The sequence below is a fragment of the Pelophylax lessonae genome (assembly GCF_965119305.1).
Source record: "Pelophylax lessonae genome assembly, chromosome: 2".
NCBI classification, from domain to species: Eukaryota; Metazoa; Chordata; class Amphibia; order Anura; family Ranidae; genus Pelophylax; species Pelophylax lessonae.
Genome location: NC_138769.1, coordinates 286611513 through 286623638, shown reverse-complemented (window position 1 = coordinate 286623638; position 12126 = coordinate 286611513). Strand labels below are relative to the sequence as shown.

General features: G+C 43.0%; 1 protein-coding gene across 1 annotated transcript in view; it reads right to left on the bottom strand.

Moving 5' to 3' along the window:
• The window catches only part of PM20D1 (peptidase M20 domain containing 1), a gene marked incomplete at its 5' end in the record, with an annotated part of 305608 nt that overhangs the window by 204013 nt on the left and 89469 nt on the right, over nt 1-12126 (bottom strand). Inside the window, 2 exons of the mRNA XM_082244535.1 lie at nt 1965-2098; nt 3848-3934. Of these exons, the coding sequence (XP_082100661.1) occupies nt 1965-2098; nt 3848-3934 (221 nt within the window). The remainder of the gene's footprint in view (nt 1-1964; nt 2099-3847; nt 3935-12126) is intronic.

The window sequence follows — 12126 nt, the reverse complement described above, 5'->3', positions numbered from 1 at the left end:
AGAGGCAGTGGCAAAAGGGGTAAGCACAGATGAGAACTTACAGGTGTCATATAATGTGCACATGGAAGCGCTGTCAAACTTTCATTTTCAGGCAGTGCATGCAGTGAACAGACTGCATCAGCTGTTTGTCATTGGTCGCCTGGCAAATGGTCCCCTGCCTTGTGTCAGCCATTGCCAGATAGCAAGGACAATAAAACAGTGGTAGGGAAGATAAGATAAACCACCACTCCTATGCACCCCATGGCACTATCTCACAGTCTCTAAGTGGGATACTCATGAGTGAGTGACAGATCAGACCCCATGACTTTGACAGATAATGAGGGTACAGGTCTGAAAAAAGCAACAGCAAGAACTGTGATCTCCAGCACTGCAGGCACCAAAATAGAATCAAGTACCAACATTCAGAAATGTAATGAAACAATAAAGAGAATGCTGTTGTCACACCATAGGAGCTGCTACCTGCCACAGCATCTGGGCAACATGCAGCCAGCACATTTTAGTGAGGTGAGTCTTCAGAGCAAAAAACAAATAAGTCAACTGCAATGGTAAAGAAGCTGCAGTGAATGTATAGATTTAAGTAACATCTGGCCTGACAAATGCAGCAGTTTCCTGTTTTTTTGTTTTTTTTTTGTGCCTCGTGTCTAATCTTCCTTTAGGTGACAGTATAACTCATGGTTCATGAATATGAAGTATTGCGCCCCTCAAAGGACAACAGAGAATTCTTACTGCATCTGCATGTATATGCACCCATTGCATGGGGGGGGGGGGGAGGTTTGGGACTTTAAATGAGGCGCACAGTGGGAGTGCCGTGCGACTCCATCCCGGTTCAATAGATAAAAAGAAGAGAAGGTTGGGACTTTGAGTGAGAGGCGTGACCAGGCTGGCAGAGAACAATCGGCATGTTTATTGGTACATATAGTTCAAATGGCATATACAATGTTTTACAAAAAATTGTTGCATATTAGGGGAGCTAATAAGTGATCCCATAGTCCAATTACATAGAGATCAACAGAGTAGGATTCCATATATGGTAGAGTATTGGAGAGTATACATAGTATCACAAACTGGGATTCCAAGTAGTAATAATATAGTGGTAGGATTTAGAACATCATAAACTCAACGCGTTTCGTGGCCCGAATCGCCACTTCGTCAGGAGCAGATGAAAAAAATCTAAAAAGAAACATATAAGGAAATTGGCACAATGCTGATAATATGTATTGGAAAAAGGGAGAGGGAGAAGGGGCAGACCCCCAAACATACCCACACTTATACGAGGCTCAGCTGATGATTGGAAGGGAGGGTGGATCACCAGCTGAGCCTCGTATAAGTGTGGGTATGTTTGGGGGTCTGCCCCTTCTCCCTCTCCCTTTTTTCCAATACATATTATCAGCATTGTGCCAATTTCCTTATATGTTTCTTTTTAGATTTTTTTCATCTGCTCCTGACGAAGTGGCGATTCGGGCCACGAAACGCGTTGAGCTCATAATGTTCTAAATCCTACCACTATATTATTACTACTTGGAATCCCAGTTTGTGATACTATGTATACTCTCCAATACTCTACCATATATGGAATCCTACTCTGTTGATCTCTATGTAATTGGACTATGGGATCACTTATTCGCTCTCCTAATATGCAACAATTTTTTGTAAAACATTGTATATGCCATTTGAACTATATGTACCAATAAACATGCCGATTGTTCTCTGTCAGCCTGGTCACGCCTCTCACTCAAAGTCCCAACCTTCTCTTCTTTTTATATATGCACCCATTGGTTTAATCGATCCCCATAGGATTATGAATAAACCTGTAAAAGACTGAGATGCATGGACAGTGGAGAAAGGTTATCAAGGTACACATGGCCAGGTTTAGATTTACTAATGAGGCTTGATACCCTTATGTAGACAAATGGTCATAAATAGTGTTCCGTTTACATGTTTTAATATAACCTTGTGTAACATACAAAGCCACTGGTCTCTTTACTCCTTGAATAACGCCATCTACGACTGCCAACCCCTCATCTACTACAAACACAAGTTTCACTTCAAGAGACTGAAGCTTTTCTACAATCTTCATGGCTCCTTTATGTCCAGACACCTGATAAAAAAACAAAGCAGACGAAGGTCTAAAATACTTATAAAAAAGTAAAAAATAGAAAAAGAAAAGTAAGGTTATATAAATATAACTGTCTTTTATCCATAAAATGTAGGCTAGTAAACGAATATAAAAAGTTAACTAGAAATGAAATCCCATCTCCAAAAAAAATGAATGAATGCTTTAAGCCCAATTACAGCTTTTGTGAACCTCCCCCAAGCCATTCTGCACCTTTTGTAGGAAGGGGTTGAATAGAAGCAGTCACAGTCTGTCATCAAGAGTGCCGGGCTGTACCCTCCCTTTCCGCCGAGCTCCTCCATTCATACTGTAGAAGACGATACTAACGTTTCTATGAACGAAAAAGGATCTATGAATTGAGGGGGTGGACCTTTTAATCATCCACACATTCCTCATATTATAGAATATTTTTTATTTATAGAAGTTGTAGTCCTGGCTTTTATGAATGGAGGAGTGGGCAGAAAGGGTATAGTCGGGCACTTGTGACAGCTGCCTGTAACAGTTATTAAAACAGTAGTAAATAAGAAAAAAAAAAAACGGTTTCCCCCTGCAAGGTAATAAAATAATGTGCTAGTATGTATTGTATATTAGTATATTATGAAATACCTTAAAACTAAGGCCTCCAGTGGTGCACTGTCATTGCTGAAAGGGCTTCCATCTTTGCCCAATCTTCTTTCCAGGTTTGTGGGCTTCGGGCATCTGATTTGCCGGTGTTCCGTGAAAAAACCATACCCGTAAAAAAATCCATACCCTCGTCCCTTCCGGTGCACCTATGTCAGCACCTACGTGCTGAGGAGCTTACTAGTGCGCATGCTCGGAGGGTATGGATTTTTCACTGCAGTGTGTGTAACGTTAGACCACCTCAGCTGTTGCGGCGGTTACATTAAAACAGCTCGGCTGCAACATGAGTTATCCCCGCTCCTACCCCTGTCACTTCCCTGATCTCGGCTAGTAAATATAAAAGCGGCGGCGGGTGTATGAAAATATAAATCACAGCCGAGATCGTCATTTAGATTTCATAGACCCGCCGCCGCTTTTACATTTACTAGCCGAGATCAGGGAAGTGACAGGGGTAGGAGCGGAGATGACTCATATTGCAGCCGAGCTGTTTTAATGTAAACTTTAATGTAAACGCCGCAACAGCTGATGCGGTGTAACGTTACACACACTACCGTGAAAAATCCACGCGCACTTGTCAGCTCCTCAGCTGTTCATGACGTATCCGGGACTGTGAGCATGCGTACTGCTACGCTGCTCAGCTGTTCCTGACAGGAAGTGACGTGGGTATGGATTTCTCACGGGGTATGGTTTTCTAACGTTACACCGGGCATGATGACGTCACTCCCGCGCATGCATGCGGGAGCCCCAGGCACAGCACAGACCTCTGAAGGAATGGCACAGGTATACAGTTCCTTCAGAGCTCATGCGCTAATGACATCGCCGGCTGCTGCTCGTTGGAATATCTCCTAAACGGTGCATCTTTAAGAGATATTCATTTAACCTACAGGTAAGCTTTATTAAAAGCCCACCTGTAGGGAAAAATGGCGCACAATAGTTTACCCCAGCCACACCAGAAAATTACGGTGGTGGGGGGGTCCCATTGATGGAGGAGGAGGTATCAGCACAAGGAACACTGCCCTATTGACTGTAAGTTATGTCCCTTATGCTGATTTTGTATTTTTTTTATTTTGACTGTATAGAACTATATTTTAACAAAACATTATCTTGCTTTACCTCCTCATCATGTCCCAGTCCAATATAGAAAGATCTTCTAGGTCGGTAGCCTCTCTCCAGCAAAAATTCAAGAGCTTGAAGCAAACCCTAGAAAGGATATAATAGAAATAAGAAAGAATATAGCAAGGATTATTGCCAATGGCCTAAAATGTATTCTGAAAAATATGTTGTCAATCTGTGCCTTAAATTACATCAATCATAGAAGAGACAATAGCTTTGAAATTACAGACAACGATCAGGCTGGCAGGAAAAATGGCACATTTATTGTACATACAGGTATACAACATCACAGATGGAAATATACATAAAAAATAATGCAGAAGCTAGTAAATGGTTCCCAATTCCAAATTTATAAAAAACCAGCATGGCAAAATTCCACATAATAGTAAAGTGATAAAATATAATGAACTCATATATCAAGTAGTAGAGGAGTAGTTGGCTATATTAAAACATTGCAGAACTCAATGCGTTTCGTGGACCCAAATCGCCACTTCGTCAGGAGTGGATGTATAATATAAATCTATAAAAAATAGATAAGGAAATTGGCACAATGATGATGATTAACAAAGATGAAAATGGGGGGGGGCAGAGGAGGGAAAAAGGGGAGAACAGGCCCCTAAATTCCCAAACTTACATAGCAGCCAGATGGTGCATGGCAATAGAGAGGAGGATGACCCCACGTGTCACACTGGTGGGAGGGTCAGGCGGAACACGCCGCACACATGATGAGTATGGGTGGAGAAAAATGAAGTGAAGGACAATAGTGTAGCAACATGAAAGGATATCTGTCAGATAGGGTATACACAATATATATTATATTATAGTGAATATGTGTATTCATGATGAGAATACCATAGTGCTACATATCAAGTGTGGATGAAAAAGAAATATAGAGAAGGTAGACATGTGAAACACAGTGGCGTGAGTCAATGGGAAAAGTGTAACAAACCAACTATGAAAAAAGGGGTGACTGGGAATGGAGAAAATAAAGTAAGAAGCCATGATTGAATGGAAACCCAATGAAAAGGAGAAAAGGAATAGTGTGAGCCAGACTGCAACCTGGGATGAGAGAGGAAAAGCCGGTGCAGCACATTGCAGTGAAAACATGAAGATATAAGCATGAAGGGAAGATACCAAGAAAGTACCAGGAGTGGATCCCAGACTCCAACCAGTAGTGCTCTGCATCAGCCAGGACCGCCACGCGCTGTGGCCCAGCGTCACGGCAGTGTGCGAAAGGAACAAAAGACTCATTGAGCATGACCATCCCGCGGGGCCGTCTAAATACACTGAGGTGGTAACAAGCTCCGTCGGCGTCCGTCTATTAATTAAAATAGACGGTCTCACGTTAAAGTGAAAACATCTATGCAAAGTGATTTAAATTAATTACAATGAAAAAAAAAAAAAAACACAAATAAGTATACTGCCTATTAAAAATGACAGGCCTAAATCATCACTTTATTTACAACTTTTTTCCAAAGTCACATAATAAGTTCATAAGCGATCACCTGTGTGTAGTCAAAGGGTTTTAAAGTAGAACTAAGGGAAAAACTTTTTTTTTTTTACATTTTGAATAGAGTTACGGAGGGTTATAACCCGTCAGATTTTTCTTTGCCATCTACTTCTCATTTTGGAGATTTCCCTTAACATCCTGTCCCATAGCCAAACAGGAAGTGAGAAAAAACCCCTGCAAATTAGGGGAATTTCTTGGTGTTTGGAAGGCAACATGTTTTTATTGTTTTAATTTTAGATGTTTCTGGATGGTTAAAACGGATTATACCTAGCCTGGAATGCCAGCAGAGCAAGTTTACCCAGCAGGGTGTTCATGACTTAATAAATGAGATTTCATATCCTAACAGGATGTTCTTGCATAGGCCTCCTGTTCTGAGGTATGGGGGGGGGGGGGGTAGAGGAGCATCAGATACGATCTACTGGGGAGGTTATACCAACACCAAAGGCCAGCTGTTACGGAAAGATGACCCGGGTCAAAAACAGTGATTCATGGAAGAATGGCACCCCTAATAGAGACTATAACAACATGCTTCCTGGAAATATGAGATACTTCCTGTTTATTAGGAAGGGTGGCCTCTTATGGATTTTCATTTGACAAGCAGATAGTGGGTGTTGGTGTGGGTGCTGTGTGAGTGGACTTGACCTGACCAGGGTTTTTTTTGCGATTTTTTACTGCGTGACTTTAACGGACAATTGCGTGGTCGTGCGACGCTGTACCTAAACAAATTTGATGTCCTTTTTTTCCCACAAACAGAGCTTTCTTTTGGTGGTATTTGATCACCTGTGCGATTTTTTGATCATGCGCTATAAACAAGAAAAGAGTGTAATTTTTGCAAAAATAACAATATTTTTCACTTTTTTTTATATGAAATTCCCCCCCCAAAAAAATGGAAAAATCGAAATTTTTTAACATTTTCGGCCAAATTGTTTTATGCTACATATGTTTGATAAAAAAAAAAAATTGCAAAAAGCGTATTTTGATTGGTTTGCGCAAACGTTATTGCGTTTACTAACAAAGGGAAAGATTTTTGTCATTTTTGGTGTTTTTTTTTTTTTAACGAGTAATGGCGGCGATCTGCGATTTTTTTGTGGTACTGCGACATTGCGGCGGACAGATCGGACCCTTGACTGACATTTTTGACACTTTTGGGGGTACCAGTGACATTACTGCAGTAATCAGTGCTATACATATGCACTGTTACTGCAAAAATGACACTGGCAGGGAAGGGGTTAAATGTATTGGACAGGGAGGGGTTAAGTGTGTCCTAGGGGCGTGCTTCTAACTGTAGTGGGACATGGCTATTGGTGTAAAAACAAAGATCAACGGTTCTACATAGTAGAACCGTCTGATCTTAATTTTTACACAGGGGAGAATGACAGGCGGCTTGTTTACATAAGCCGCTCTGCCTTTCTCCCGCTGTACCGACGATCGGCGAGTGACCGGCGGACATCGGGTCCGCCGGTCACACGCCCGCACTCCTCCCTGAACGAGCCGAGGCGGGCCCGCTATTGGCTCCAATACCAGTGACAGGCGAGTGACGTAGATCTACGTCACTCTGCCTGGCCGGGGCTGACTGCCGCAGTAAATATACTGTGCGCAGTCGGCAACCGGTTAAAGGCAGTCGACAGCTAGAATGATTTCTCTTTGCTCTTTGTCCTGGAGCCCAGCTACATACAGAACCTGAAAGGAAGGAACTACTGTATTGTATCACCCCCGTTATAGGCTCTGTAATATTCTTTTAGTGTTTTATGTTAGCTTTTTTTTTTTATAATAAATTAGATCCTTGCCCATTTAAGCAGTGTGTTTATTTTATTATAGCTAGCATTGTTATTATTATAATATCCTGACCATTAACCCTATTAGAGCTCTGATAGACTACTATAGGAATAGACAAGATAATACATATTTAAAATGAATAGGGAAGATCCAAAACCACCCCACATTTCACTCGGGGACCCCCAGGTCACCAGAACTAATGTTCCCATTGGAAGATTTCCCCTCTCTTCTAAAGACAGCCCAAAGTTTGGGATTTTCTTTACCGATGATGGTAAACAGGACAATTTCCCTAGTGATGGCACAGCCGGCATTAAGGACTGACAGGTGTTCTAATCCCTCTCCACACTATTGAAAACTAAAAAAAAAAAAAAAAAAATATTTTTTTGCCTTTAGGCTCCATGTACCCGGGACATTGTAAATGGCCGTTTAGGAGCAGTTGGGCGTTTTTTTTTAGAAGCCCCTGAACCCATCTACATTTTATCTCATCTGTCCATGTACACAGTTGCAGGGTAAAGTAAATGTGCAAAGGGGTTGAGACGGCGCTACCTAAAGTGATCAAGTGCTGATAAAGTGCAATAGTGTGCAAAAAAACCCTTATGAAGAGGGGTGACACCGGATAATTTTAAATTATAATTCCCAAAGGTTTGAGAAGCAAAAAAAACCCAATCCCGTGTCAATAAACATCAACCGATTTGATGATACATATAAATAAGAAATCCCTGGTGGTGAATATATATAAAAAAAAGTAAATCCTGAAGTAAGTGATGTATTTCCCAAAGGTTTAGGTGCTGTATTACCCTAAGTGACCACTAGTTGTAGCATATACGACCTGTTCCAATGGAGTGGTCCCAAATGGGGTAGATCTCAAGGTTCCTTCCGGCGTTTGCTCTACACTGATCCGAGGCAGCTTCACCGTGAGTCGATATTATTTTCTGTATTGGCATACTATTTCATATTGCTTCATGGGGTTCCCCTCTCTTTTCTTTTTGTGAGACCACCAGCCGGTGCCTTGCTGGATCAAGAGAGGAGCCTTGAGATCTACCCCATTTGGGACCACTCCATTGGAACAGGTCGTATATTCTACACCTAGTGGTCACTTAGGGTAATACAGCACCTAAACCTTTGGGAAATACATCACTTCAGGATTTACTTTTTTTTATATATATTCACCACTTCACCACCAGGGATTTCTTATTTATATGTATTATTTATTAGTCTGATCAGCCTTGCACTGTATCACTTTATTGGAATAAATTCACTATAAGATTTGTTCATTTGTTGCACAATTATTATTTATAGATAAATATCCACTATAAATTGACAGATCGAATCGGTCGATGTTTATTGACACGGAATTGGGTTTTTTTTGCTTCTCAAACCTTTGGGAATTATAATTTAAAATCAGCCGGTGTCACCCCTCTTCATAAGGGGTTTTTTGCACACTATTGCACTTTATCAGCACTTGATCACTTTAGGTAGCGCCGTCTCAACCCCTTTGCACATTTACTTTATTCTTAACCCTTCGGGGTTTGGTTGTTGGCTGCTTACACCTACTTTATTCCACTCTTCACTGTTCCACCTCATACTCCATAGCGCTGGTCACCTTTGTCTTCTACTCACAGTTGCAGGGTGGTTGCAGTGCAGCCCCATTCACCCTGGGTATACCTCCAGCTGCAGCCACCACATGTGTACATCCCCAGATGCTGCCTCTGCAGCTAAAGGGGAGCAGCTGAGGGTAGTAAAGACAGCTCAACCATGTGATTTTACTACCCCTCCAACCTGACATGTGAACAAGCCGTGTGTTGTTTTGTATGTGTGCTGCGTGTAGGGCTTCAATGGGCTTCCCTACCAGCAGAAATGCAGGGAAAGAAGTCCCTGACCCTTTTTTTTAAACTTGTGCCGCACCCAAAGCACCCCATGTTTGCCAAAGTGTGGGGTGCCATTAAGAATTAATGGTACCCCCTAAAGAGCAGAGCATTTGTCTGTGTGTCAGGAACGAGCACGATTCTGCACGTATTCTGCGATACACAGTAACGTGAATCAAACCTTGGGACAGGGGTGCCTCAAGACTGAAAATACTTTTCAAAGGGTGGCCCGACTGAAAAAAGGTTGAGAAACACTGCTCTAGGGACAAATCGCTCTGTTAATGTCCACAAAAGTCATTTAAAGGGCTGGAATTTTTTTGGTATTAGTGTGCAGTGCACTATATAGGGGTGTAATCCACGGTATAATATACTTTGTAATATAGAAAGCATAATATAGTGGATTTGTATTGTGCACTGTGCAGCATTGTGACTGGTGTGGTGACTGAGCGTTGCTGCAGCAATACTACAAACCGTGACAAAAGCACTTTTAATGTATTATAACTAGTGTGATAGACCAGTGGCCCCCCAATACCACATATTGAAGTGGAGTGTTATTTAACAGTATACTTTTCTAAAAGTGTATTTTAGTCCTGCAAAAATTTGGCCTCTTTTGCGGTGTTAACTCTGCTACACACAGTGACAACCGTTACTGACCAATTATTTGTAGAACTGGTGTAATAAACCTGTGGCCCCCCAATACCACAGATTGAAGCGGGGTGTTATCGGAGTATACTTTTTCAATTGTATTTGTGTCCTGCAACAATATTGCCTCTTTTGCTGTGTTAAGTCTGATACACACAGTGCCAAACTCCCTGGCCAATTTTTTGAACAACTGGTGTGATAGACCAGTGGCCCCCTAATACCACATATTGAAGTGGGGTGTTATCTGAGTATACTTTTACAAGTGTATTTGTGTCCTGCAACAATATTGCCTCTTTTGCTGTGTTAAGTCTGATACACACAGTGCCAAACTCACTGGCCAATTTTTTGAACAACTGGTGTGATAGACCAGTGGCCCCCCAATACCACATTTTGAAGTGGGGTGTTATTTAACATTATACTTTTCTAAGATTGTACTTTAGTCCTGCAAAAATGTGGCCTCTTTTGCTGTGTTAACTGTGCTACACACAGTGACAACAGTTACTGGCCAATTATTTGTAGAACTGGTGTGATAAACCTGTGGCCCCCCAATACCACAGATTGAAGCGGGATGTTATATACCTTTTTCCAGATATACTGCAATTCTCTTTTGTGACTTTTGTCCCAAGGTAATTTAAAAACATGACAGTCAGAGGAAGAGGCAGACACTTACACAGGGGAGGAAGGGGTAGGGCAGGAGCAGTAGGCCGGAGCCAAGGTGTGAAGTTTCAGAAGGCGTGTTCGATTACGTCAAAGGAAGCACCAGACTTGGTTGAGTGGCTCACTCAGCCTTCCTCTTCTGCACCCTCCTCATCCTCTCTATCTGCAGCTCACTCTCTTCTGTGTGCACCCCCAAAGACGCCACCACAAACACCACCACCATCACATAGCCTCCGCTTGAGTCACTGGAATTATTTTCCGATCCATCACAAGACATTTGCGATGCGCAGCCATTGTTGGCATCAGATCAGGAAGAGGAGGTAGCAACAGCCGCCACTCAGCAGTCTGACGACAGTACCCAGATCAGCCCAAGGAGGTTGGTCCCCGCTGTTGGTGCCTACTCCGAGATCTCGATTGTTAGTGGTGGGGAAGGGGACGTGGATGATGACGTGTCTATGGACGTCACGTGGGTGCCCACAAAAGAGGAAGAGGAGGGGAGTTCAGAGAGAGAGACAGACCGGCAGATAGGAAGGAGAGGCAGGCAGAACTTGCATTGCACAAGAGGTACAAAGCAGACTGTAAATGTATCAGGAGCGAGCAATCAACCATGTACAGTCACATCTGGCGCTCCCAGGACGCTGGCACATGGCTCCGCAGTGTGGGCTTTTTTTAATGTGTCCGTTGCTGACAACAGTGTTGCCATCTACCAACGCATAAGTCGCGGTAAGCCCAACACTCCCTAGGGAAAACCGCCTTAAGAAGGCACCTGAACTCCCATCACCGAGCCCAGTGGGAGCAACACCGTCAGAACCCACAAAGCCACACTCCAGGCTTTCACTGTTCAGCCTCTTCTCCTTCTCCTCTCTCCTCACATTGGTCCTCCACTCCACCTTCCATGATGCCGTCGTCAGGTTGTTCAGGAAAAAGGCAGGCTAAAAAAAAAAAAAGGTAAAAAAATGATGACGCCGGATAACCCTCTTGCCCAACGTTTGACTGCTGGCTTGTCGGAACTGATAGCCCGCCAACTACTGCCATATCAACTGGTGGACTCGGAGGCCTTTCGTAAATTTGTGGCCATTGGAGCACCACAAGGGAAGGTCCCAGGCAGGAAATATTTCTCGCAGAAGGGCATTCCAGAGCTGTATGGCCATGTTCAGCGGCAAGTGAATATATCTCTAGCACACAGTGTTGGTGCCAAGATACATCTGACCACAGACACATGGTCTAGCAAACACGGGCAAGAAAGGTATATCACTTTTACTGCCCACTGGGTGAACCTTCTGACGGCCCTCAAGCATGTAACCCGTGGCACCCGTGTAGATTTGGTTGTACCGCCACGGATTGCATGCAGGCCTGCCTCTTCTTCTTCTCCTCCTCGGGTGACTCCTCCTTTTCCGCTGCTACCCTCTCTTCTGCTGCGCCGCCCAAGATCCCCAGAACCTATTCCACATGTCAGGTGAGACGTTGCCATGGTGTGCTGCGTCTGCTATGCCTGGAAGCCAAGAGCCACACTGGTCCTGCACTCCTTTCAGCTTTGCGTTCACAGGCAGATCAGTGGCTGACACAGCTGAATTTGACAGCTGGTAAAGTGGTGTGCGACCACGGTGCCAATCTGCTGAGCGCACTGAAACAGGGCAAAATTACACATGTGGAAGAAAAAGTATTCACAATAGTGATACCTCTAGCGCTTGCTAATCCCTAGTGGAAATTTAAAATATGTGCTAAAAATTCACAGTGGATACAATTAATAAATAAACATGAAAATAAATCATTTCAAAAATAACTTAAAAATAATAGTCCATTCAATGTGTAGTGATAAGTCAATCAAC